The sequence below is a fragment of the Talpa europaea genome (assembly GCF_964194135.1).
Source record: "Talpa europaea genome assembly, chromosome: 9".
In the NCBI taxonomy this organism is placed as follows: domain Eukaryota; kingdom Metazoa; phylum Chordata; class Mammalia; order Eulipotyphla; family Talpidae; genus Talpa; species Talpa europaea.
Window position 1 is genome coordinate 94,543,356 of NC_140076.1, and position 26,677 is coordinate 94,570,032.

The window sequence follows — 26,677 nt, forward strand, 5'->3', positions numbered from 1 at the left end:
TAGTGGATATAGTCAGGTGGATAATGTACAAAGTGTTATGAGGATGTGTAGGGTACACATATCCTGGACTTTAGGCTTTCAGAGAAAGCTATAGTGGGAGTCCCAAAAAGCAGGAATTAATGAGGCAAAATGAACTTATGGGAGAAGTATTCCAGGCAAGGAAAATAACATTCCTGAAGTCAAAGAGAGTCACATAGCAAATATGAGAGGCGCATAGCAAATAGGAAAACCAGGAATGGTTTACTCTGTAAGTGGGATGAAGTAGGGGACAAGAATGATAACAGTAAGAGATGAGCCTGGAAGTGTACACAGAAGTAGATCATGAAGAACCTTATATAAAAGACCTTATATTTTGCAATCCAAAGTGGGACACTTTTGAGAGAGCAAAAGGTGAAAAATCATCATTGCTGTTAATAATTATTATGGGGTATTCGGCATTGTCCCAGGCATACCAAGACACAAGGTCACCTTACTCATAAGTCACTTAAGGGGTTTGGATGGTATTGTTTTATAGGCTTAAGGAGGACAAATAAAGCAAATTTAGGATAGAGGAAAACAATCACTTTAGGTTGGAGAACATTGAGTTTTGAGTTGTTATGATTGTATTTTTCCTTTTTTACCCTGACTTTATCTGTGACACCTACTGGGTGTTTTTCCACACACCAATTCTTTGACAGAAACTGGTATCCAACAACTCAATACTGACTTACACAGATCCCGCAGATTAAGAGCTAAGTCCACAAGATTGCCCTCACTTCAAATGTAATCACAAATGGAGTAACTAGGAAATGTAAAATGACAAAACTAAAACAATTTAACAAGCAAGTTTGATATCCTTTATTCAAGAAATAGCAATCTATGCATTGGGGGAGTCCAGTGCCTCGCAAGCAGTAGAGCACTCTACTTGAGGAATGTTGGACAAGAGGGATTTTTATAATGTTAGAAGTAGCATCTCAGAAGCAGGAAGTGATTGCTGTTGGATATCTGATCTTATTTAAAAAGACCAAGGAACAGGGAAATAAGTATACAATCCAGCATTGACTTGACATTTGGGGATTGGCTAATTGGATAAAATGACTTTCTGGTCAAGCAGAACATCTGCAGCAATAAAGTTCAGCTGATGATGTGGCACCGCACACAAGAGCATCTCTATTTAGCCTAGAAATTTATTTCAGTAAGAGGAGAAGTGGGCCTACCTGGTGGTGCGAGGGGTAAGACACAACCTGCAAAGCTGTCCATAGCCACTGCAGCACGAGTTTGATCCCCGGCCAGGGAGAAACCCACATGGTGAAGCAGACCTCTCCTGTCTCGCCTGCTGCTCCCCTCAGCAGTGTATTTCAGTGGGTCTGCCTATTCTGTTCCCCACTCTGTCTCAGGTGAATCCTCTCACCCCTCCCCCCCCCACACCTCTGGCCTGTACCCCAGCTCTTGTATGCATAAATAAATAAATATTTAAAAAAATAAGAGGAAAAGTTCCTTCTGTTAGAGAGCAGAATGGGGGGGGGGCACCCCAGGATCCCCAAGCCTGCCTGCACTAAATGTGTTCTGACATTGCCGTATCAAGACAAACATACCCTTAGTTTATAAGACCTTCAGTAGAAAAGAACTTTAACACAATTAATGTGCAATAGAGAGAAGAGAAAGAATATAGTTAAAATAGTTTCCACATGGAACACCCAAAGTTACCCATCCCCTCATAGGTAAATGCCAGCCAACCAGAGTTGGCCCAAAGCAGGGCCAGAAGGCCAGAAGGCTTACATAAGGCTAAGGCACTTCTGTTGGGGACCCATAGGAAAGGGGCAGAAGAGGCCAGGCAAGTCTGGAAATTCGAAGAACAAAATAAAAATCCAGTCAAGATAAAGGCTACCAATGTCAGCCTCCCCTCGGACTTTGCACCCACATCTCTTCTAAGTGTCTCCTTCCATGTCTCCCATGTCCCTGGTACAAGTCCAAGGCTGAGAAGCAAACGTGGCCTCTTTTTTCACATGTCTCTGCTTCATGTGCCTCCTCCAGGTCGTCTTCTTGCTCTCCTTCCTTCTCTCTGTCCTCTCTAGCTGCTCTTCCCTGCCTAGCTCCACCTTTAGGTGGACCAGGGGACTTGGAACCTCCCCTTTTTTCTATGTATATCATACTGTACATACACTTCTTCCCTCTTGGATTTTGTAACCAGCCTAAGAACTAAACTAATTAAGATAGATTAAAAGAAGGAAAAATTAAACAATTTTTCAAAACTTACGGTCCCACAGAGAATTTCATAAAGAAATTTCATAAAGAATTAAGACTCAAAAAGATATTCAGATGATAGAAACAAGGAGTTTCTGCCCACAGAGGGTGGAGGCAAATTTTGGGAAGGTGGGGGAAGAAAATGTACAATAAATAAAGGTAGTCTTTATTTATTATGCAGACGAGTCAGTGATAAGAGTAGCCTCTTTCTGCTAAGGAGTTATCTTTAAAGATGTAAATTTTCTCTATAAAAGGAAATGTTTGAAAGGAGTTGTTTATACTTCAATTTTAGGCAATTAGGGGGAGGTAAAGAGCTTTTCCTGTATTTGCTGATTCTCAGATAACTGTATTTCATAATCCTTATGCCAAAGTGGCGTATCTCAGGGTGACATACTGTGGTTCCCTTTGCTACACACACTTATGCCAACCAGTTACAAATTTGGGGCATTCTACTAAAATCCCTCGCGGTGAGTAACTTGCTAGAATGACTCACAAAACCCAGGACACCATTTCGCCTATGTTTACTGGTTTATTATAAAAGGTACAAATCTGGAACAGCCACTGGAAAAGATGTATAAAACCAGGTATGGAGGTGGGACAGGAAGGAATTAAATAATGAAAAAGAATATTAAAACTGAAAAATTTTCTAACTTTCTAAGTCAGGTGTTCATGATGTGGCTTTAATTTTGTTGAATAATTTTGTGATATCACCTACATTTAAATTTTTTTTAATTTTGTGTATATTTATATTTAAAGCTGAATCTATGTTTAAGTGGAAATATATATCACAGAGCAGAAAGTATAGAAGATTCTAAATTTTTATCTTGAATTTAGCACTTCCAAATATTCGAATCTCTGCTGTTCCCTCTCAGTAATCAATCTAGATAACTCTGGAGAAATTGTTTGCTGATACTAGAATACAGAATATTTGACTAACCCTTATAGCCTAACCATATAGATCTAGGGCATCCAGAGGGGGAGGAGTGGGGAGTATTAACAGACTATGGGGGGGGGACTGGGGGTGCTTTGGTGGGAGAGCTACAGTGTCCATTCCTGAGGGAGAAATCCTATACTGCGAAAAAATGAACAAGGATGTAAAATAATGGACTTTATGAAATAATAATAGTAATAAACTTCTTAAGAAATTTGTTAAAACCCTTAACATTTTAAAAAAAAGTTTGGATATCTATAATGTAAAAGAAATGCTTTTTTTTTTTTTTTTTTCAAGATAATAATGACTTGGAACCTGCATCTGAGTTGGGAGAAGATTTATTGAAACTTTACGTGAAACCTTGTTGTCCAGATATTGATATTTATGTTGATGGAAAAAGTTTTAAAGCACACAGGTAAATAGTCATGTGACTGATTTGCTAGCTTGGTTTTAACTATAGAGTACAGAAAGGGGTGGCTGGCTATGTTGTTCTAGCACAGTGGTTGTCAAACTCTGATTCCCTTCACAAGGGTTCCATGTGAAGCCTCAGGAGATCTCCCATAGACAGAGATTGTCTACCAGGCAGTGATTTCTGCCTGCAACTTCACACACACAGACACACACACGTGCATGCACGCCCCAATCAGATCTGTGCATATGCCTTCACACACGCACACGCCTCTGTCAGATCTGTGCACCTGCCTTAGCCAGAGCAGATTCTCTCATCTGCACTTTGCAATGGACATGAACCTAAGATTTCATTATAAGAAAATATTCTGCTGCTTAAAATAGGTTTGAAAGCCACTGTCACAGAAAATATAATTAAATGCAGTTTTCAATTTCACAGGCATTGTTGTGTTGAGAATGATTGTTTCTGCATGAATGACACGTTATGTTCTCTGAATGCATTTTGGCTCAATGTCTCTGATTCAAAATAGATGATTCTCATGAATAGCTTTGATTAGGAGGTTTAATATTTCAATGTACTTTTTAAAAACCATTATTCTGATTTAGAATCTGGTGACTTAGACATTAGATTTCAGATTAAAGCCCTCTGCCTGTTTTTGGTTGGACTTTTTTTTGCAAGTAACTAAAATCTGCTTGAAAAAAGAAAAAAATATAGTAAGAAATACAGATTTTCTGTTGGAACTCAAGGGAAAGAAGTACAGCTGGGTTTCACAATGGATTCCCTTCACAATGGAAAACTGGGAACCCAGACGGTTCTTCACCCTCCCTCTCATGTGTTCCAAATGGAGTGTTAACTTATTCTGGGGCTCCCTTAAGAGAAAGAACCAGACTATTTGCAACGGCAAGAATCAGTTTTCTAGGTTCACGGGTGCATAGCCCTTAATGAAATCAGCAGTGGGCTTAGATTACAAGATTTACCAGAACGACAATAGTGATGTTTGTGCTCTCACTAATCATACTAAGTCAGGCTTCTTTTGTTGTGTTTTTTTCTTTCTGGCATTTGTACTGTTTTCTTCTATCTCCTCATTTTCAGTTTTGTATGGGTTTTAGTAAGGACAAATTTTCAACTGGCTTTTTTTTTTTTAAAGATTTATTTATTTATGCATACAAGAGCTGGGGTGCAGGCCAGAGATGCGGGGGGTGAGAAGACCCGCCAGAGTTAGAGTGGGGAACAGAACAGGCGGATCCACTGAAATATACTGCTGAGGGGAGCAGCGGGTGAGACAGGAGAAGTCTGCTGTGCCATGTGGGTCACCTCCCTGGCCGAGGATTGAGCTAGTGCTGCAATGGGGATCGAATTCGTGCTGCAGTGACTGCGGACAGCTCCATAGTGCTGTGTCTTAACCCCTTGCGCCATGAGGAAGGCCCCTCAATTGGCATTTTTGTAGTTGTTGCAGTAGTTGTTGGGAGACTGGTACCAATCAGGGGTCGTGGGTACCAAAGGATCTGCTCCAGCAGAGTCAGGAATTTGAAATTCCTGTTGTGAAGCATTTCTTTGTGGGGGATGGCAAGTGTTTAGATATTTCGGCCGAGCATGGGGGTGGCAGGTGCTTTGGATGTCTCAGCCTGCAGTTGGGGTGGCAGATGTTTCAGCTGCCTCCGCCTCAACTTTTGTGTGTGCTCTTCTGTGAGGAAGACAGGTGCTCTGACCCTGTCTTCTGGTGTGTCTGACCCTTCAGCTGCCGCTGTTTTGTGTTAGGAGCCTCAGATTCGAGCCAATGGTCCTCACTCGGCACTCCCATCTCTGTGGCTCTCCCGCAGTGCAGGTTCCACCCTAGATGCCTGCTGGTGCTCCCTTTTATCTGGTGCAGTGCCCTGTGTTAGGACCCCTGATGTCATTGGTGCCCAAGTTAATAGCTGTGGGGACTCTGTACCACCGCCACTTTTCCCTCTTGTGGGCTAGCACGTCCCTCTGACCCTTTTTTTATTTTATTTATGCATACAAGAGCTGGAGTGTAGGCCACAGGTGTGTGTATGTGGGGCGGTGGGGGTGGCAAGGAGAGGATTCACCAGAGACAGAGTGGGGAGCAGAACAGGCAGATCTACTGAAATACACTGCTGAGGGGGGCAGCAGGTAAGACAGGAGAGTTCTGCTATGCCATGTGGGTAGCTCCCTGGCTGGGGATGGAACTCGTGCTGCAGATAGCTTCATAGTGTTGAGACTTAACCCCTTGCACCAGCAGGGAGGCCCTCCCTCTGTCACTTTAAATAAAGTTCACTAAGAGGTTTTCCTACCCCTTTCATTTGGGCTGATGCTTCTATTGTATTTCCTGGTAACCTGTTTTTCCCTTAAGGGTTTTGGCTTTGTTCTGCATCAGTTTTGCTGTGCCTGTCTGGAGGTGAACTTGGACCTTCACTCTCTTGCCATCTTTCTGTGCTCTCCCTGTTTCAATTATTTAATTATATGTGCTCATATATAGAAAAGTCAGTGCAACTAATCCGTAAAGACTAGGATTTATGGTCAGGATTATATTCAGCTTTGGTTTCACATTTTAGTACTGTTTAATTTGCTAGTTTAATATATTCAAATTGGTATAGTGTTAGGATCATTTTTTTTTCTTTTATAGTCACTATCTTTCATAGCCCTGACACCCCACTTCCTCCATGATTCTCTCTCCAGTTGCTTTGTCCAGTCTTTATCTTGGTCTCCAGTCCAATACCTGGCGAGGCTTTTTTATGTTGTAAGAATTTGATGCCAGTCACTTGCTTGTGATGGCATGACTAGGCCGAAGAAGTTACTTCCAGCAGAGTAGTTAATAGTGTGTGAAGAGGTTGTCTGCCTATACTTGAATTCACACTTTAACACCTTTAGCTATGTGAGTTTGGGCAAGTCATTTAACCATTCAGTGTTTCAGCATTCTTAGCAAAGGATGGGGATCATAAAAGTGCCCATTTTCTAGAGTGATTGTGAAGGTTAAATTAATTACTACATTTAAGCAACTTTGAACATACCTGACACACAAGTACTATATATACCTGTTCGCTGTCATTATCCAGGTGTTAGGTCTTTGGTACAATACAAACTTTTGTGTAGATGGTAGCAACACCAGTATGCCAGTGTGCAGACAAATACGGTTTGAATCACTGCATGTTCACCTAATCCAAGGAGGAAAGGGACAGCAGTAGGCCTCTTGGCAAAGTCACATTTATTGCCCAGGCCTTTCCCTCTTTTAAGCATAACTTCACCCATCCCCACATATTTGTCCTTGTTTTTTTCCATACTGATCAAAAGAGAAATGAAGAGAACTTATTTTATTTGGTGAAAGGAGGTTGTCATAAAAGGAAGACCCATTAGAATCCATGGATCTCTAATGAATTTGTTCATTTGTTCTATTCCTGTCAATACGTCTCTGCGTATTGTTCCTAGGTCTCTGCTGCACACTGTCCTTAGCTGGGGGGCTCTCTAACTTTACTTTCCTGCATGAATTTCTCTCAGTCACCAGATGGATACCATCTCTGTGATGTTTACTTTTCTCCACTTTCATTTCCTTCTGTCCTCTTCAACCTACCCCAAGTACCTACATGATCCCCACCTTTGCTGATCTCCCATTATAGTTTCATTTATTGTTTCAATATTTTTCTAAGAGAAATTGTATCTGTTACATTTTTAAAATAATGTATGTATTATTCTTCTCTTCCATAATAAGATTCTCTTGTGTTGCTTTTTTGATACCTAATTTTAGCATTGTAAAACTAAGATTTGATAAAGCCTTTCCAGAATGTCCTCCTGTTCAGTGCCTGGTATCATACTATTAGTCATTTATTTGTTATTTAAGACATTGCCAAATACTCTCTTAAAATGTAGATTTATCTGAATATTTAGTGAATTGGCACTGAGTCGGGAGGCATGTTCTAGTTTGTGCAATATCCCTAGTTAACTCAGTGTTTTTGGGTACATAGCTAAAAGTATTTTTCCGAAGGGCATAGCTTAATTATTCAGAAATCAGTCGTTCTGGGTTTAGATTCTAATTCCACCATTTACTACTTAATGGGAAACTACTTAGCTTTCCAGATCTCAAATTTCTTTATCTGTAAAAGAAATTATTATTATTATTATGGTTGTGAGAATTGAATCAAATCATGTTTATCAAGCACTTACCATAATATCTAGCTTATTGCAACTTTCAGTAAATGTTAGTTGCTATAAATACATACTAGGTATCTAGAAAGGAGGTACGTTGTTGCCCTATCTTATAGTGAAGGTTTGCAAGTTATGGCCCAAATCTGGTCAGTGGTTTCTTTTTGTATATAACAGCAAAATATAAAAAAATAAAAATTATGCAGCAGGCAAAGCCTAGTATACTTAATACCAGATATTTATGACCTGACACTTTAGAGAAAGTTTGTTGTTTCTCTAATATAGAATTGCTAGGAAACTTTAATGAAATAATTGTATTAAAAATTCAGATTACGGGCCTCCCTGGTGACGCAGGCTGTTGAGTGCAGCGCTTTGTAGCTGTCCACAGCCTCTGCGATGCCATGGAGCAACCCACATGGCACGATAAACCTCTTCTGTCTTGCCCTCTCCTCCCCTCAGCAGTGTATTTCAGTCAGTCTGCCTGTTCTGTTTCCCACTCTGTCTCTGGTGAATCCTCTCACCCTCCCCCACATCTGGCCTGTACCCCATTCTTGTATAAATAAATAAATCTTTTTAAAAAAATTCAAATTACCATATAATAGTTACTAACTTCTTAATATTAACTACTTTATTAGCGATAAGTAGTCAACCCTTTCCACTTGAGAAACTTAAAATAATAAGAAGTTAGATGTGTAACCACAGAAGGCAAAGGAGTGAAATTCCTTGCTACCAGTGGGAGGTTGCAGTAGGGAACCAAATCATAAGCACTAAGTGCCTGAAAGGAAACAGACCTCCTGGAGTAGTAACTCCGTAACTTGACTAAATCTGCTCTTCAGCTGCTTTCTGTAGAGCATGCTGAAATGCTAGGCAGAACTCTCCAGAAAGCTAGAAGGCTATTCTCAAATATACCTACACATTTCCATTCCTATCAGTGAATTTGTGTCTTTGAAGAGACACTTGGAAGAGATACAACCTCTGTAATGCTATTTGAATTTATTATTTTGATGACAAAATTTAGTAAAATATATAAACCAGCAATACATGAATTATAGAAAGAAAGTTATTCCAGAGAAAACTGAAGTAAATGCTTTGGAAAGACTTAATAAGGGAGAGGAACTTTAAAAAATTGCTACTGTGTTCAGTATAGATGAAACAATAGAAAAGTTTAAGAGGGAATTTTAAAAATCTAACCTGATTTTATACTTCAGATTGATTTATTAATGTTTTAATGTTTTCACTTTAAAATAGTTTGAAGTAGGGCCTCCCCGGTGGTGCAGCGGATTGAGCGCAGCACTGTGAAGTGGCCGCAGCCTCTGCAGCACTGGTTCGATTCCTAGCCAACCAGGGAGAAACCCACATGGCGCGACAGACCTCTCCTGTCTCGCCCGCTGCTCCCCTCAGCAGTGTCTTTGGTCTGTCTGCCTGTTCTGTTCCTTGTCTGTCTCCAGTAAATCCTCTCACCCTCCCGCACATCTGGCCTGTACCCCAGTACTTGTGTAAATAAATAAATCTTTAAAAAACAAAAAAAGTTTGAACTAGAAATTATACACTATATGGGTATAGCTTTTGCAAGAAAGATGAGACTTCAGTGAACCTACATTAAAATAGATTGGATTTGGGGCCTCCCTGTTGGCGCAGGGATTAAGTCTCAGCACTATCAAGCTATCCCCAGCCACGGCTGCTTAAGTTCCATCCCCTCGTTGATTATTTTTCCCTTATCATTGTTTTCCTTTATGACTTCTGTCAGTTTTTTAATCACGGCAATTTTTAATTCTCTTTCTGGAAGGCTCAGAAGTTCTTCCAAGTTACTGTCATTGCAATCTGGGGGCTGGTTTTCTTTTTGTGGTGTGCTTTTTCTCTGGAGAGTTGCTAGGTTGCGTGTGGTTCTTCTCCTCCCTACTGTCTGTTTTCTAATTTGCCGTATGCGTTGGGACACTGTGTTGTTGGGACTGGCCGGCATCTTGGGTGATCTTCTCTGCTCCCCTCTGGTTCCTCCAGGAGTCATCTGTCAGTTTCAAGCAGTCTTTACTGGAGAAAGGTCCCTGTCCTAAAATGTCAATGTGGGGACACACTCCCCTGTGCGCCTGGTCTGCCCCGGCGGTAGGTTCCTGCTCCCCCTCTGGGCTTGGACTGCAGGCCAGAGGGGGTCTGTCGTGGGTGAACTTCCCCCGCTCACCTCTGGCTCCTGAGGAAGCCTTCTGCAGGTAGTCTTTACTGAAGAAATGTCCCTGTTCTAAAATGGTGATGTGGGACACACTCCCTGCGCGTCCGGTGTCAGGCACACTCTTCTGCGTGCCTGGTCTGCCCTGGCTGTGGGTGCTCACTCTCCCTGTGGGCTCAGACTACTTGTTCGGAAGGGGCCCGGCGTGGGCTAACTCCCCAGCTGGCCACTAGCTCCTTCAGGAGCCTCTGCTGGCTTCAAGTCGCTAGGTGGAGCCAGAGATCTCTCCTGGAGCCCTTGGGGAGCTGATTTTCCACCCCGTGGGACAGGGAGCAGAGCGGGGATGGTAGGGTACACCTCAACGGCTTTGGGGTGCTGTGTCTGCCTTGTGCCCCACCGTCGTGGGGAACCCATGCCCCTAATTTCGTGCCCCGGGTCTCAGTTCCAAAGCCCTCAGTTCCAGGACGCGGGCTGTAGCCCAGTTCAGTGGCGCGGGAATGGCGCCTTTTGCACCGCTCCGGTGCCTGGGCGCCTGGTTCCTGCTTACTCAGGGAGGGACCTTCACCTCAGTGAGGACCTCCGCGCGTCTCCCCGCAAGCCTAGGTCGTCTCCCAAGCCTAGGTCACAGGCGCGGGGACCTGGGCAGCCGCTATCCCGGTCTGCACTTGCTTTTCAAGCGCGCCGAGCGCGCCCTTTTCCGCGCAAGCTTACCGGCAGCCTGGGCTGTGTGCGCGTCTCCCGGGGTCTTTGTTCTTCTCTAATGGCCAGGCCATTAATTTCTAGCTAGAGTAGTGAATCTAGTTCAGCTAACATCAGAAAGTATTGAATAATAGCAAATTAAAGCAAGAGCAAGGGGAAAATTAGGTCATTGCAACAGAGCCAGAAGCAACCTTGTTGGTTGAGATTAAATTTAATCAAAGGAGAAAATAGTTTTTGCATGTTAATGAAATGAAAAACTTGGCAAAGATTTTTTTTTTAAAGATTTATTTATTTATACAAGCACTGGGTACAGTCAGAAGTGCGGGAGGGTGAGAGAATTCACCAGAGCCAGAGCGTTGAGCAGCAGAACAGGCAACTGATGAAATACACTGCTGAGGGGAGCAGCGGGCGTGGCAGGAGAGATCTGTGTGCCATGTGGGACCCTTGCCAGTGGCCAGGGATCAAACTGGTGCTGCAGAGGCTGCGGGCAGCTTTGCAGCCCAGCACTCAACCGCTGCGCCACCGGGGAGGCCCTTGGCAAAGATTTTTAATACACCATGCTATCTAGTTTATTTTTTAGCTTCTAGTTTGTCTTTTAAACTGGTTTTTAAACCAGTTTATTTCTTAAGCTCAGGCAGGTGTGCTAATAGGAGTATTTTCTAAGTTTTGCCTTAGGATCAGAGTAATAGTTTAAGGCTCAGATGCTTTTAATCTTACTTGGATGGAAATGGCTAGCATCCTGTGTTAGTTCAAGTCTTCTGACAAGCAGACATGAAGATGGGATTAGACTTGCAAGAAATTAGTTGAGGTAAATGCATATGAGAGACATGGGAGTCTGGACTTACTTTCTACTAAGGGCTTGTCTGTTTCACATTCACTTTTCTTCCTAGGGTGTAACCCAGGTGAAATACTGGGGTAAACACCAAAACCTCCCCACTTTGATGGACACAAAATTCCATTGTGTATTCCTCAAATTATGATGATTCCCATAACTACACTGAATTCCTTAACCTCCCGTTGCTGTTAGATTTGGCAATTACCTCAGTGAAAAAAATCGCCTGTATTGACCTCAAACAGATAAAGAACCAATTAGTTCTCCAGCAAAATGGGGTTTATTCAGAAACAACAAAAAGTAGTTAAGAAGTGTAGTTTCATGAGAAAACTCACCAACACTTCCCTAGAACAAAAAGAGAAATCTGTGTATTTTGGAGGGACTGAGGTAAGAGTAGTAAGTAAAGTCCATTAGCGGAAGCTGGAAGTTCAGAGTGCAGAGGCTTTTCATTTGCTGGGTTATGGCATCCTCTCATTGGCTGAGCTTTTGCATAAGGAGCCTCCTCCTTCCTCCCACTGTGGTAGCAAAGCACATCACTTTCTGTGGTGTAGTGTGATTTGTACTTACTGTGCATGTGGTCAGAATGCTCTTCTACCTTCCAGGCCTCATTTAAATAAAGGTTTTTGTATATTAATTTTCATACCTCAAATGCTTAGAAAATGCTTGAGTCAGCCATCTCTTCTTTTTTTTCTAGAGAAGACATAAAGTGTATCTATCAATTTATTGATCGATCAATGGATAGTCCATCTTTCCCAACTCTTTTCAGCACTAGGATTGTTCTAAGATAAGCTATAGTAAGCCTTTGCCAGGAAAATACTTGTCTCCCTCTCCCTATCTGCTCTTCACACATCCTCCACTACAATATAACATTGTTCTTGATATCTAATTTACTGTTATATTTCCAGCACCTGTAATAGTGCCTAGCACTAATAGAAATCAATATTTGTTAAATTAAATAAGGAGCCACTTAACATTTTATGAGATAGTAGCATGGAAATCCAAAAGAAAATATCATTTTTGTCATTTTCTCAAATCTAAAGTATAGCAGTTCTTGAGCTTTATTAGGTGAGTACTGAACTAGAACTTGGCATCTTTAGAGTGCTGGTCTCTTTCTGATTGCTATTATTTATTTATTTAAGATTTTATTTATTTTTGTGTAGAAGAACTAGGGTGCAGGCCAGAGGTATGAGGGGGTGAGAGGATTCACCAGAGACAGAGTGGGGAGCAGAACAGGCAGATTGACTGAAATACACTGCTGAGGGGAGCAGTGGGTGAGACAGGTCTGCTGGGCCATATGTGGGTTCCACAGCAGTGATAGCACTGAGACCTAACCCCTAGGCCACTAGAGAGGCCATTATTACTATTCCTTTATGATGTCAAGTAACATCCTTTGGTCTTTATTTTTTCATTTGAAAATGATTTATTATTTGCACACTTGAAACTAGTTTCAATAGTTATTAGAATAAAGAATATTCAAGGCCTCCATGGTGGCGCAAGGGGTTGAGCACAGAGCTATGAAGCTGTCCGCAACCTCTGCAGCGCGAGTTTGTTCCCCAGCCAGGGAGCTACCCAAATGGCGCAGCACACCTCTTCTGACTCTCCCGCTGCTCTCCTCAGCAGTGTACTTGGGTCTATCTGCCTGTTCTGTTCCCTGCTCTGTCTCTGGTAAATCCTCTCAACTCCCACACCTCTGGCCTGTACCCCAGTTCTTGTAATCATAAATAAATAAATCTTTAAAAAAAAAAAGAGTATTCAAGAGAAAAAAATTAAAAGATTAAAAAGGACATTGGCATTAATGTTTTAATCAAGCACTCAAAATGCTTATGTATAAATATAAGATTATAATTTTTGTTTTAATAATCCTACCAGTGAGTAATAACTAGACAAACTGATCATAATGTTTTAAGAGGTAAAGATGAAGAGTATCATTAAAAATTGCACTTTGCATAGTACATAAATGTTTACCTGTGTTTTCCCCTCTCTTCCCTTTAGGGCCATTTTAAGTGCCAGATCTTGTTATTTTGCTGCAATGCTGAGTGGCTGTTGGGCTGAAAGCTCCCAAGAGTACATTACTCTTCAAGGGTAAGCATAATTTTTACAAGGTAGCTTTATGGCAAATGATTGCAAATAATACTTCATACAAAGCACTTTTTATGAACATTCCCTGTATGTTCAGTGAAATGTTTCTGTTGTACAATGTACGTTTTCTTTCTTTTTTTTAAGATTTATTTATTTATTTATGCATACCAGAACTGGGGTGTAGGCCAGAGATGTGGAAGGGCGAGAGGATTTACCAGAGACAGAGTAGGGAGCAGAACAGGCAGATCTATTGAAACACACTGCTGACGGGAGCAGTGGGCGAGACAGGAGAGGTCTGCTGCGCCTTATGGGTATCTCCCTAGGTGGCCAGAGATTGAACTCATGCTGCAGAGGCTGCTGATAGCTTCACAGGGAGGCCCTGTTTTAGACATTTTAAAAAACTCAATTCACTCCAGAAACTGAATCTAATAAAAATTTAATAGGAAAGATAACACTAGTTTGACTTAGAATGTAACTTTTTTTTAATGTATTTTATTTTTTTAAGATTGATTTATTTATTTATACCAGCACTGGGTACAATCAGAAGCGCGGGAGGGTGAGAGAATTCACCAGAGCCAGAGGGGAGAGCAGAGCAGGCAGACTGATGAAGTACACTGCTGAGGGGAGCAGTGGGCGGCAGGAGAGGTCTGCGCACCATATGGGACTCTCGCCCGGCGGCCTGGGATCGAACCGGCGCTGCCGAGGCTGTGGGCAACTTCGCAACCCAGCGCTCAACCGCTGCGCCACCGGGGAGGCCCTTAGATTAGATGTAACTTTTTGACATTCATTAAAAATTATGTGATTCTGTGTAGTGAAAGAAAGGTCTAAGGAAATGTATGATTATGGGATTTTACGCCACAGCAGAGAAAAGTAATTTAGAAAACACGTGTCTAATTTTTTCTGGAAGGAATCTCATTTCCTTGTAGATTTACCTTACAATTTTTACTACCTGATACTCATTATCTATACTTTTATTTTTCTCTGCAACTATACTCTGTCCCCAGCAATAATAATACCTTCCAATTACACTTTATGTTTTCCAGGCTTCTTCCACATTTACTGTGTCCTTTAATTCTTAAGTCAGTTTTTGAGACTGATGGGTGAAAACACATGTGTACAAATAAGATTGGAGAAATCAAATGTCTTCCCAGGGTCACCTGGTGAATAAGTGCTAATGCTGAATATATACCTATAGTTTGTTGATTTTTAATTCCAAGTCCATTCTACCACAATCACTGAAGCAATTAAAATTTTCCTGTTGGCATATGTTCTTGAGCTGGCTATTTAAATCAGTGATTTTCAGATTTTGCCCCTAAGGTTCCTCCTAGGTATGTTAGGGAACATGTAGTGTGGGGCTGGGATCTGAGCTGTAGGCTGTTTGGAAAAGAGTACCTCTTCAACCAGAGCTGCTCCAGATAAAACTCTTAGCCGTTTTATGTTGCTAAGATTACCCAGTGAGATTAGCGGTAGGAAAAAGCAAGAAGGATCCTTTGTTCTCACTCTTCCTCTTTACTCTCACTCTTGCCCTCAGATTAAATATTCAAAACACACAGGCTTTTAAAGATGAAGTCTATTTATTAAGAGGTGAGTAGACAGGAAAGAAGTAGTAGATCAACTGCTGGTCTCTACTCTTATGTAATTGTCCATCTTTGATTTATGATGGGGTATTAGATATATATTTCCTCTTATAATATGACTTGACTACTGCTCACCAACTTTTGTAACTTGTTTAAGGGAAGCCAGATTGAAGTGGCCAAATTGTTTTCAGAATGTCATCAAAAAAGTACACTGTCCCTTATAATAGTTCCAGGCTCACTCCTCTTACAGGACTTTCCCTTCACTGTAAGGCTCTGCCCCTTACAGATTCATCATACCCACAGTTGCTGTGTCCACCATGGAGGCTCACTCTTACTGGACTGTTCACTATCAGTCCTAATATCTTGGAAATGAGATACATTTCTTTTTGATTCACCTCTTTTATCATGTTTGATAAATCAAGTTTTTCTCATGCTAAAATGAAAGAAGAAAGTATCTTGACAAAATACTGGGTTTTAACTGAATCCTTTATTATTATTACACAATATGTTTTGCCTTTCCCTTTATATCACATATCAAACTGACTGTCTCAGATTGCTACCTACGTAGTAAGCATCGTGATATATAAAGCTGTAGGAAGAATAAAGAATTTAGGAATTTTACTTTTTAAAAAATCACATCTTTTAGAAATGTATATATTGTAACAAAGTACTGTTTAAAACAAATTCTGGGGCCTCCCTGTTAGCTTAGGGGTTAAGTGTCAGTGATACCACTACAGCCTGAGTTTGCTCCCTGGCCAGGGAGCTAACCCACATATGGCACAGCAGACCTCTCCTGTCTTGCCTGCTGTCCCCCTTAGCACTGTATTTCAAATAAATTCACCTGTTCTGCTTCTTGCTCTGTCTCTGATGAATCCTCTCACTCCCCACACCTCTGTCCTATACCCCAGTTCTTCTCCACACACACACTCACACACAAAATTCTGTTTTCACATTAACTCATACTATAAACCTGAGTATATGTTTGGATGGGTAAGTGGTATACGAGAAATATCATGAACTTTGGTGTCCTTATTGGCAGCCCTATATTATATTCCTAACTTCTTACATACTTTAGGGACATGGCTTACCTTCTCTGAGCTTCCTGAGGTTACTGAAAGGATTAAATGAGATCCAGTAAGGAAAGAACCAGACATAGTGCTTGGTACATAGCCTCATAGACTGTGTAATGCTCATTAATACTTGTCTTTTTCCTCTTTCCTTAAATTAGATTCTTCTCATTTTCTAGAGGCAGAATGGGCTCGAGTGCCTGCTTTCTATGCTCATCACCTCTTTTGGAATTGTGTCCCTGTTGCACATCTGCAGGATGTTTCCTGCAGTAGGCTAGCATGAAATCCTATCTGTTCTGTCTGTCCTAACCTAAAAGAACCACAGTGTTTTTAATGAGTGGGTTACTCCAAGATATAATGCACTTATTTTTCAAGAAGGACAATCTTCAGTAAATTGAGGTAGTAATAGTAGAGTCCTTTGATCCTAGTTCCACCTGTGCTCCAGAGTGGGGAAGTGTCAGGTTATATAATTGGGAAGAAATTTCCTGTTCTGGTGGAGAAAAGGAGAAATTTTCCACTTCCTCTAATAGAAAATGAACCACAGCCAGCATTTCTATAAAGAAACCCCACATATTCCCATCTTATATAAATAAAACCTTTCAGTAGGGGCTTGGCTTTGGAGCATAAATTTAGATTTTTCTCATTTCCCTTGGGTGATTCCTGGAACTACTCCAAATTTTCAGGGTGATCTTTTAAAATATTAAATCAGATCATATTTCTCTTCTGACTAAACATCCTTCCATGCTTTTTCTTCGCAATTAGAATTAAACCCAAGCTCTTTACCATAACCTCCAAGGCCCTTTGTGATTTAGCCCAGATTCCTACAACTAAAGTAGCCACAGCCTAACTCTTAATTACCATCTCTTAGGTCACCCTGTTGTACTGTCTTCATGGCACTTTCACTATTAAAATAATCTTCTATATATAAACATAAGTATTACCTATTTATTGTCCATGTCCTCTCTAGAATATAAGCTTCTTATATTCTCAAAGTCTAGAATAGAACCTGTCAGTCTGCAAATACTGAATGTGAATGAATGAATGAGTCAGTCCTTATGTTACATTAACCCATACATAGTAGTCTGAAATTTTAGGAAGCACACAGACAGCACAGAGACTTTAGTATACTGTGTACGTGATCAGTCTCTAATCTTTGCTCCGTCTCTTCTTGCAGGTTTCCTTTTTTTCTGATTCTGAGTGTACATAATGTTTTCATCTCCTACAAGCTTTTATTCTGATTAAATTTAAATGGGAACAGTACTTTAAATCTTTCCATTTAAACTGTGGGATATTGGATAATTTGTTTTTCTAGGTCAATTGCTCATGTCTTTATAAATACTTTTAGGAAGTACAAATGACTTACATATCACAATGAGAGTGCCATTTAGTAAAACCTCTGTCAAGACAACAGGAAAATGTTTCTTGCTGTTTTTATAGCTATCATATATATTGATACATAGGCTCAAATGTCTAGATTTTGCTATTTTAGTAAAACTACTATTGTTTTTATTATTTTTGCTTAAAATGTGAAATAAAAAAACTATTTTTTCAACTTAAATGACCAGTTCTCATTTACATTGATAAGAATAACTCTTGAGGGCCTCCCCTGGTGGCACAGGTGGTTGAGCACCGCGCTGTGAAGCTGTCCGCAGCCTCTACAGCGCGGGTTCGATCCCGGCCGGCTGGTGAGGGTCCCACATGGCATGGCAGACCTCTCCTGTCTCGCCCACTACTCCCCTCAGCAGTTTATTTTGTCAGTCTGCCTGTTCTGTTCCCCACTCTGTCTCTGGTGAATCCTCTCACCCTCCCGCGCATCTGGCCTGTACCCGGGTTCCTGTATAAATAAATAAATCTTAAAAAAAAAAAGAATATCTCTTGAAACTTTGAGGAAAAGTGTGTGGAGTAGTATACATTCCAGTATTTATGCTAGTGTTTTAGATTAACAAGCTACAGATAATGTGGCATATTTATTCTAATATCAAACCTTGTCATATGCATACAATATAAATAAGCACATTTCAAGATTTTGCTCTTCTTTTCCTAAGTATTAAAGTGAAGATGTAGAGTTCTGAATCAGTAGAAATTTGTCCTTAGCCATCATTGGGGGCCAGCATATATTTATTAAATTAATTGAAGAATATGTACTTTCAACTCAGGGTTCCTCTGAAGGTTTGAGAAGATGCTATAAATACCCTAAAAAGCCATTCATTAAACATTCATCAAACATGTACTGAGCATATATTATTTAAGACCATACAATCAAAGCGAACACTTCTGAGTTCTACTTTGTGAGAACTCCCATTTCTTTTCTTCTTGCTTTTCTTCTTTTGTTCCTTCAGAAAATGTTAGATACTCTCCTTGATAAACTGTGGGGTTCATAGCAGCACTGTCCCCACCCTGATTCCACTGCAGAACTCCATTAGTAAGTGGAAATTCTTCTGATTCTGAATCGTGCTGACATCCTACTGCTACTAAAAATACGAAGAGTGGGTGCTTTGTTGTTGGGAGAACTGTGGTGACCACACCTGAGGGAGAAATCCTATGTCTAATAATTAACAAGGCTGTAAGAAAAAGATACTTCATTAAAAAAAATAAAGAAACCATGGGAACTAGGAGACAGTAGAAAAATATCTTTAAAAAGAAAAACTATAAACCCAGAATTGTATTATTCTATATGCACTGAAAATTTTTGGACTGATAATGAGCTAAATGAAGGAAAATAAGAGAATTTGTCACCAGCAGATCTTCTCTGTAAGAACTGTACGTGGGAGTTGTTCACCTGAAGAGCTAGGATACCAGAAAAAAAACTTGAACCTTCAGGAATAAAGGAAATGCCAGAGAAATGATAATTATCTGAAAGAAAAAAACTATTAAAAATTCCTATTACCATCTATAAAATATGTGTGACTATTAAAAGCAAAATTTTAACATTGTTGAGTAGGATTATCAATGCATGTGGTCATACAAGGGTAGGAATAAAAGAATTTATATTACAGGGAAAAAAATACCAGGAAAAATAAGATCTGGATTCTGTCTAAAAACAGAAACAAATATGTAAACAAAGATACTACATGTCAGTTTGATAAATGTGATAATGCAAATATATTTAGTATATTGCATAAAAGCCCAGGCTTTGTAGTTCCTCTACCTGAATTTAAATTCCAGTGTAACACTAACAGTTTGACCTTGGGCAAGTTACTTAATTTTTTTTTCTCCTTCTATAAAATGAGACTAATAATAGTATCTACTATTGAGTTGTTATAATGATTAAATGAGCTAACATCTTTGAAAATGCTTATTAATTCAGTGACTGACACTCAATTAGTGCTAAATAGATTAGTTATTACTTTGTTTAGCTGCATGTTAAATTCAGGGAATTTTTTTTTGCTTTGGGGAAATTAAGGAAACAACCAGTAATAAAGAGCCACTTATCCTTTGTCTGAAAGATGGACTAAGTAGAGAGGGAGAGTGTTTTAAACAGAATGAACAGTATGTACTAAGACATGGACACACAAGGAATTTTAAGTCATTCGGTATAGGAAATGAATATTTCACTTATCTTGGAACAGCTGCTAGAGAGAGAGAACCAGAGGTCAGATGTTAAAGAACATTGTACAGCAAGCTAAAGAATTTAGGTTTTTTATGTAGGCTATGGAGAATTGTTGAAGGGTTTTCAAAGTGAGAGACTATGTCAGATTTATATTTTAGCAAAATCACTCTAACAGCAATGTGGGAAATTGGATGCAGGGAGATTAATGCAGCCATGAAAACTGTATGAGAGGATACTGTTATAGTACAGTGAGAGGAAATGAGAGCTTAGGGGTCTCCCTGGTGACCTAGGAGTTAAGTCTCAGCACCATCACCGCAATGACCTGTGACCTGCGTTCAGTCCCCAGCCACATTGCACAGACCATTGCACAGCAGACCTATCCTGTCTCTCCTGCTGCTCCTTTTAGTGGTGCATTTCAGTAGATCCGCCTGTTCTGCTCCCCACTCTGTCTCTGGTGAATCCTCTTACAACCCCCCCACACACACACCCCTCGGCCTACATCCCAATTCTTCTATGCAAAAATAAATAAAATCTTTAAAAAAAAAAATGCAGAGGGCCTCCCCAGTGGAGCAGCGATTGAGCGCTGGGTTGTGAAGCTGCCCGCAGCCTCTGCAGCACCGGTTTGATTCCCGGCCGCCAGGCAAGGGTCCCACATGGCGTGCAGACCTCTCCTGCTGCCCACTGCTCCCCTCAGCAGTTATTTAGTCAGTCTGCCTGTTCTGTTCTCCCCTCTGGCTCTGGTGAATTCTCTCACCCTCCTGCGCTTCTGACTGTACCCGCTGCTTGTATAAATAAATAAATAAATCTTAAAAAAAAATGCAGAAATGAGAGCTTATACAAGGGCAGTAAGAGGAGGAAACAGACAACAAAGGCTGAATTCAAGAGAATTTTGAAATTACAGGGCATAATTAAGGGGGAGATTAAAATGAACCTCAGGCTATGATTTAGGCAATCTAGAAGAATCTAGATGTTTTTGGAGTTTTGAGGAAGGCCCCATGATTAGTTTACTTTCTTCTTGTTTGAAATAAGACAAAAGAATCAACAGATGAAGAAAACATTTCCTTTATGATTGCTAAAAACTATCAAAGTAGGACCTCCCCCTGTGGCGCAGCGGTTGAGCGCTGGGCTGCAAAGCTGCCCGCAGCCCGTACAGCGCCAGTTCTATCCCCGGCCGCCAGCGAGGGTCCCACATGTAGCGCAGACCTCTCATGCCCCACCCGCTGCTCCCCTCAGCAGTGTATTTTGTCTGTCTGCCTGTTCTGTTCCCTGCTCTGGCTCTGGTGAATTCTCTCACCCTCCCGCGCTTCTGACTGTACCCAGTGCTTGTATAAATAAATAAATAAATCTTTAAAAAAAAATCTTAAAAAAAAAAAACCTGTCAAAACAGTAATATCTGCTTTTTTTTTTCCACTTCCTTTTTTTTTAAGATTTATTTATTTTTATACAAGAACTGGGGTACAGGTCAGAGGCACAGGAGGTTGAGAGGATTCACCAGAGACAGAGTGGGTAGCAGAACAGGCTGACGGACCAAAAGCACTGCTGAGGGGAACAGCGGGCAAGACAGGAGAGGTCTGCCACACCATGTGGGAATCTCCCTGGCTGACCTGGAATCCAACCCACACTGCAGAGGCTGCAGACAGCTTCACAGCCCTGTGCTCAACCCGCTGTGCCACCGGGGTGGCCCAGTAATATCTGCTTTAAAGCAAAGAACCAGAGTTAACTTGGTTGCTTCATCCCCTCTTAAACAACCCATTTGAGAGAAAGTCTGAATCTGGATAACAAATGCATTTCTTCCCTATCAACCTTTTCCACTGATCCAGCAAAACAAAGGAGAAAAGAAATTTAATTTCCTCGTATCTCAGGTTCCTCCCAGCCAGTGACCATTGGTTGTCTGTCTATCAGGTAATTCACTCCCATGGTACAGAGAAATACAGGGTGAGACTAGATGCTTCAAGTCCTATAATAGTACTGTGAATAAAATAGGAATAATAGAAAGAAGACCAAATTTGGGGTGTTGGGAGAGATTGGAAGAAGGAGGAGGTCATGAATCCAGAGTTTAAGATCCAGTAGTCAGCAGGACATAAAGATTATCTCTCCAGACTATTTCTTTCTTTTGTTTTTTGAAGATTTACTAATTTATGCATACAAGAACTGGGGTAGAGGCCCAATGTGTGGGGGTTGAGAGGATTCACCAGAGACAGAGTGGGGTACAGAACAGGTGGATTGACTGAAATACCCTATGGAGGGGAGCAGCGCCAGGGATCAGACTTATGCTGCAGTGGCTGCGGATAGCTTCATAGTGCTGAGACTTAACCTTTTGTGCCACCAGGGAGGCCCTCCAGACTGTTTTAAGTCATGTCATTACTTTTTTATCTGTATAATGAGGATGTTCATGTACTGAGAGTCATTGGATAGATATTATAAATTTAAAAATCTATATAGCACAACAAGAATCTTTCTAGTGAATTGAGTTGTCCATAAAAGGCTTTAGGCAAGACCAGAGGCAACATTTCAAAGATGTTGAAGAGAAGATTTCTCAATGAATTGGGAATTACAGAAGATGGTTAACAAATAATTTGATAACATACCAGTAACACTTTAAACTTAAGTAAAATCCCTAGCTGCACTTATACTTCACTTTTAATTCATGGCATAGTTGTATGGATGTTTTTTGAAGAATGTATTCTTCAGATAAAAGAGAGATTAGAATTTTAAGCTAAAAGTTTATGGGAAAATATAGCAAGCATATTATTGATATCTGCTAAGCCTTAAATACATCTGGATTTGAGCTTAGTTTTCTTTTATTTTTTAGTATAAACCATGTAGAAATGAATATTATGATGCATTTTATATATGGAGGAACTTTGGACTTTCCAGACAATGCTAATGTTGGGTATGTATTACTTTTTAATGATTTCAAATATAAAAGTACTAATATTTAGTGACTTTTGCTTTGTTTAGCTTTATTTCAAAGTGTCAATAAGTAGAAATTTCATTTTTATTGTCTATTTTGCCATATATTGTGTGTGTTTTATGAATATCTCTAAAAATAGAGAAAGGATGATCTGGCAACTCACACTAATAAGATTAAAAAAGTGTTAGATTTAAATTATGTTAGAAGAACATTCATTTTGGAAAATAAATGACATATTTATTAAATAAAATTGAATTTTATCAAATTTTTATCAGCTAAGGGGGTCGGAGGTGGAAAAAAACAAATTTCTAGCAGCTGTTTAACTACCTTATTTTTAAAAACATTTTTTTAAACAGCAAAAGAAAAGGAAAAAGAAAAAAAATCTTAAAATTATTTTAAGGATACATTTGTCCTGTAGATCAACAATGATGTGATTCTCAAGTACACTGGAGTAAAATGCCATTTAAGTTGTTGAGATCCTACTGAGAGTGAAATTCTAGCTCGCTTTTTTATTTTTTGGATGTCCTCTTTTATTGCTATTCTAATATCAGACAAATGAAAGTTGTTCTTTTAATGTTAAATATTCATCAGTGCCTTTAATTACAAACTGAATAAATATGATTTTGGGGAGAAAGTATCATGAGTCATAGGGACCAAGTACTGAAGTTTTTCCTCCTGGGAACTTATATGTATAACTGTATCGTGCTCTTAAGTTTCCTAAAGTACCTAAGTCTGTGTGGATGCTCAGAAATACTTGCCAAATGAAAGAAGCAACAGAAACCCTCTGAGTCATGTTGTTTCCACTTTTAGGGTCATTTATAGTCATTTTCAATGTGATAAGTTTCGATGAATTGTCCTCCCCTTAAGTTTTTATTATACAAATTTGTTGCAAAGAGTTTTATAACTTTTATAGCCTTAGAGGCAGTTTCCTGGATGTTACTGTATATATCACTGAGTATATAAGGGCATTTAACTGAAACATCTCCAAATTTATTTCTTGTTTTTCTCGATTAATCAAATCATGTGCTAGAGAGTGCTTTCAACTTTTGGCCTATGTCCACTATGTCTTTTATAATCTATAAAGAGTATCTATGATGTAGGGCAGAAAGTTAGAATTAAAATAATTCAGATTATTCTTTTTTAGAAAAAAAGTTTTATTGAGGTAAAAATTCATATAACATCGTCTTTGTTTCAGGTGTGCAACGTAATAATTCACTATGTCTATACACAAGTAATCTAGTTACTGTAATCTAGTTCACTATAGGTTACCATACAAAGTTACCGATGTGTGCATGTGAGAGAGAGAGATAACTTTTAGGACTTTTTTTTTAAGGTTAATGTATTTATGCATACAAGAGCCAGGGTGCAGGCCAGAGGTGTGGGAGGGTGAGAGGATTCACCAGAGACAAAGTGTGGAGCAGAACAGGCAGATCTACTGAAATACGCTGCTGAAAGGGAGCAGGAGGTAAGACAGGAGAAGTCTGCTGTGCTATGTGGGTCACCTCCCTGGTCGGTGATAGAACTCTTGCTGCAGTGGCTTCGGATAGCTTCATAGTGCTGAGACTTAACCCCTTGCACCACCAGGGAGGCCCCTTAAGATTTACTCTTAAAAGTAAATCTTGGCAACTTTCTAATATGCAATACAATATTATTGACTATTCTTGCCATACTGTACTTATTTATTACATATCTGGAAGTTTATACTTCTTGACCCTTTTTGCCCTTTAAGATTATTCTTTTGCCTAAATAGATATATATTTTTTAGGAAATTACTGTATAATATGTCTTAGTTTTTAAAGTGAAGAATTAACAGTTTACCTGTTTTTATTTTAGCCAGATACTCAATATGGCTGATATGTATGGACTGGAAGGATTAAAAGAAGTAGCCATCTATGTTTTAAGAAGAGATTACTGTAATTTCTTTCAGAAGGTAATTATTCAGTCTCAGTAATCTTTTACCCAGTGCTGAAAATTGCCCATTATTACCTATTAGATTAATTTTTTCACAGCCAAAATCTAATTTTAATCATATGTAACTTTGTACAATGACAGAAAATCTGCATTTGTAGGAAATAAATACTGACTTGGTATCCAGATACCAAGAAGGTCACAGAAATCTTTTCTGTCTGACCTTTGCTATTCACCATAGTCACCTTCTGAAATTGATATTTTAAGATGATTTTTTTCTAAATCTAGGGGAAAAAAATCATAGTGAATGAATTTTCATTTTTCCTACTAGATTTTTAATTATGATAGTGAATAGTGCCTAAAATCTTAAAAACATTGTCCATATTACTACTGGGAGCTCTAGTTGAAAGATAATCATGGTATGATGGCTTGAGAAAAATACCAAAATTAATTCTGATCATTTTAAATAAAATAAAATTGAATTGGGGACTTATTGAAAGGATATAGGCATATCCTCTCATTCAAAAGTGGAATCTCCAGGGTTTGGAACTAAGAAAAAGGAAGTCAGGAACCAGGCTTACCTTCTCCACTTATCAAAGTATATTTATCACAGTGTTTCATCACTTCTTTTCCCAGAAGTATATTTCTCCTTCTTATTGCTTCTCTTTATGTGCTTGGGATTGTATACACTTCTCTTCTACCTATCTCCCAAAGTGAAGTATAAATACTGAGTTTTAAATATAAGTTCATGCAAACATAGATTTATTATCTACAGAAAATCCCATACTATGCATTTGTGCAAATGTCATTTTTTATATTATTCTTCGAGTCTCCGTTATTTTAATTTACTCTGTGATTGTAGATTTTTTTTTCCTCTCTGTGCCTTTCTGCATTTTGCAAATTTTCTACAATTATCATGTACTGCTTTTATAATAAACAAGAAACAAATCTTAACTGTTTACATCAATATTCTTATGTTATTGGGTGCTGGAGGCAAAAATATGCATTTTGGGAATTGTAATTAAGAAATTTTAATTATTCTCATAGCATTTACATTTTTGTAAATTTAGATTTTTGTGTTGGTTGTAACTTTCCTAAGTTGAACTGTAACAGAACTGTGAATGGCAGGATCTAGCACCACAACCAGAAAGTTATATCTCAGCTGCCTTTAATCAGCCATTCATTCCAGTCTCTATAAGTAAGGGAACTAGAAGATCAGTCTACAGTGCCCCAGCACTGTAACTGATAAGTGTCAATTAATTTCCCTAAATTTTATCATACAAGTGTGTTGCAAAGAATTTTGTAACTTATATATAACTTTGGAGGCATTACATAATATAACCATAGGCATCTATAATCCTCTTCCATAGGAATTTGTGGAAAGTGAAGAATTATGATAAAGGATTTTTCCTTCTCTGTCATCTACTTCTCCCATCTTCCCAGCCAAGTGAAAGTTAGAAGGAGAACCAAGCATATCCCAAATAAAAATTAAAGATAGGATCATCTGCAATGAGGAAACAATGTCTTCCCATCCCCTAGACAGACATCTACCATATCTGTAAAATCAACTCACTCTTCCATTAAGGAAGAAAACTTGATTTTGGGGGAGAGCCTAGAATTTGCATCTCATCAAAGTATACTTGAACATTGGAGATTTCTTTAAAAAAAAAAGATTTGGGGCCTCCCCTGGTGGCACAGGCAGTTGAGCGCCACGCTGTGAAGCTGTCCGCAGTCTCTGCAGCGCTGGTTCGATCCCGGCTGGCTGGCGAGGGTCCCACATGGTGCGGCAGACCTCTCCTGTCACGCCCGCTGCTCCCTTCAGCAGTGTATTTCATCAGTCTGCCTGTTCTGTTCCTGCTCTGTCTCTGGTGAATCCTCTTACCCTCCCGCACATCTGGCCTGTACCCCAGTTCTTGTATAAATAAATAAATAAATATTTTTTTAAAAAAAGATTTATTTATGCAGGCCTCCCCGGTAGTGCAGCAGGTTGAGAAGCAAGTCTTAAGTTTAAAAAAAAAAAAAATTTATTTATGCACACAAGATCTGGGGTGCAGGCCAGAGGTGCCTGGATTCACCAGAGACAGAGGATTCGCCTGAGAGGATTCACCAGAGACAGAGTGGGGAGCAGAACAGGCAGATTGACTGAAATACATTGCTGAGGGGAGCAGCAGGCAAGACAGGAGAAATCTG

General features: G+C 39.7%; 1 protein-coding gene across 2 annotated transcripts in view; it reads left to right on the forward strand.

Moving 5' to 3' along the window:
- BTBD8 (BTB domain containing 8) overlaps positions 1-26,677 on the forward strand; it is a gene marked incomplete at both ends in the record, with an annotated part of 77,322 nt that overhangs the window by 21,294 nt on the left and 29,351 nt on the right. The window contains 4 exons of one of the 2 annotated variants that reach the window (XM_084242664.1): positions 3,452-3,569; positions 13,385-13,474; positions 22,478-22,562; positions 24,417-24,509. In XM_084242664.1, the coding sequence (XP_084098790.1) occupies positions 3,452-3,569; positions 13,385-13,474; positions 22,478-22,562; positions 24,417-24,509 (386 nt within the window). Of the gene's footprint in view, positions 1-3,451; positions 3,570-13,384; positions 13,475-22,477; positions 22,563-24,412; positions 24,510-26,677 lie in introns of both variants that reach the window. The other variant, XM_084242663.1, reaches the window with a different exon arrangement.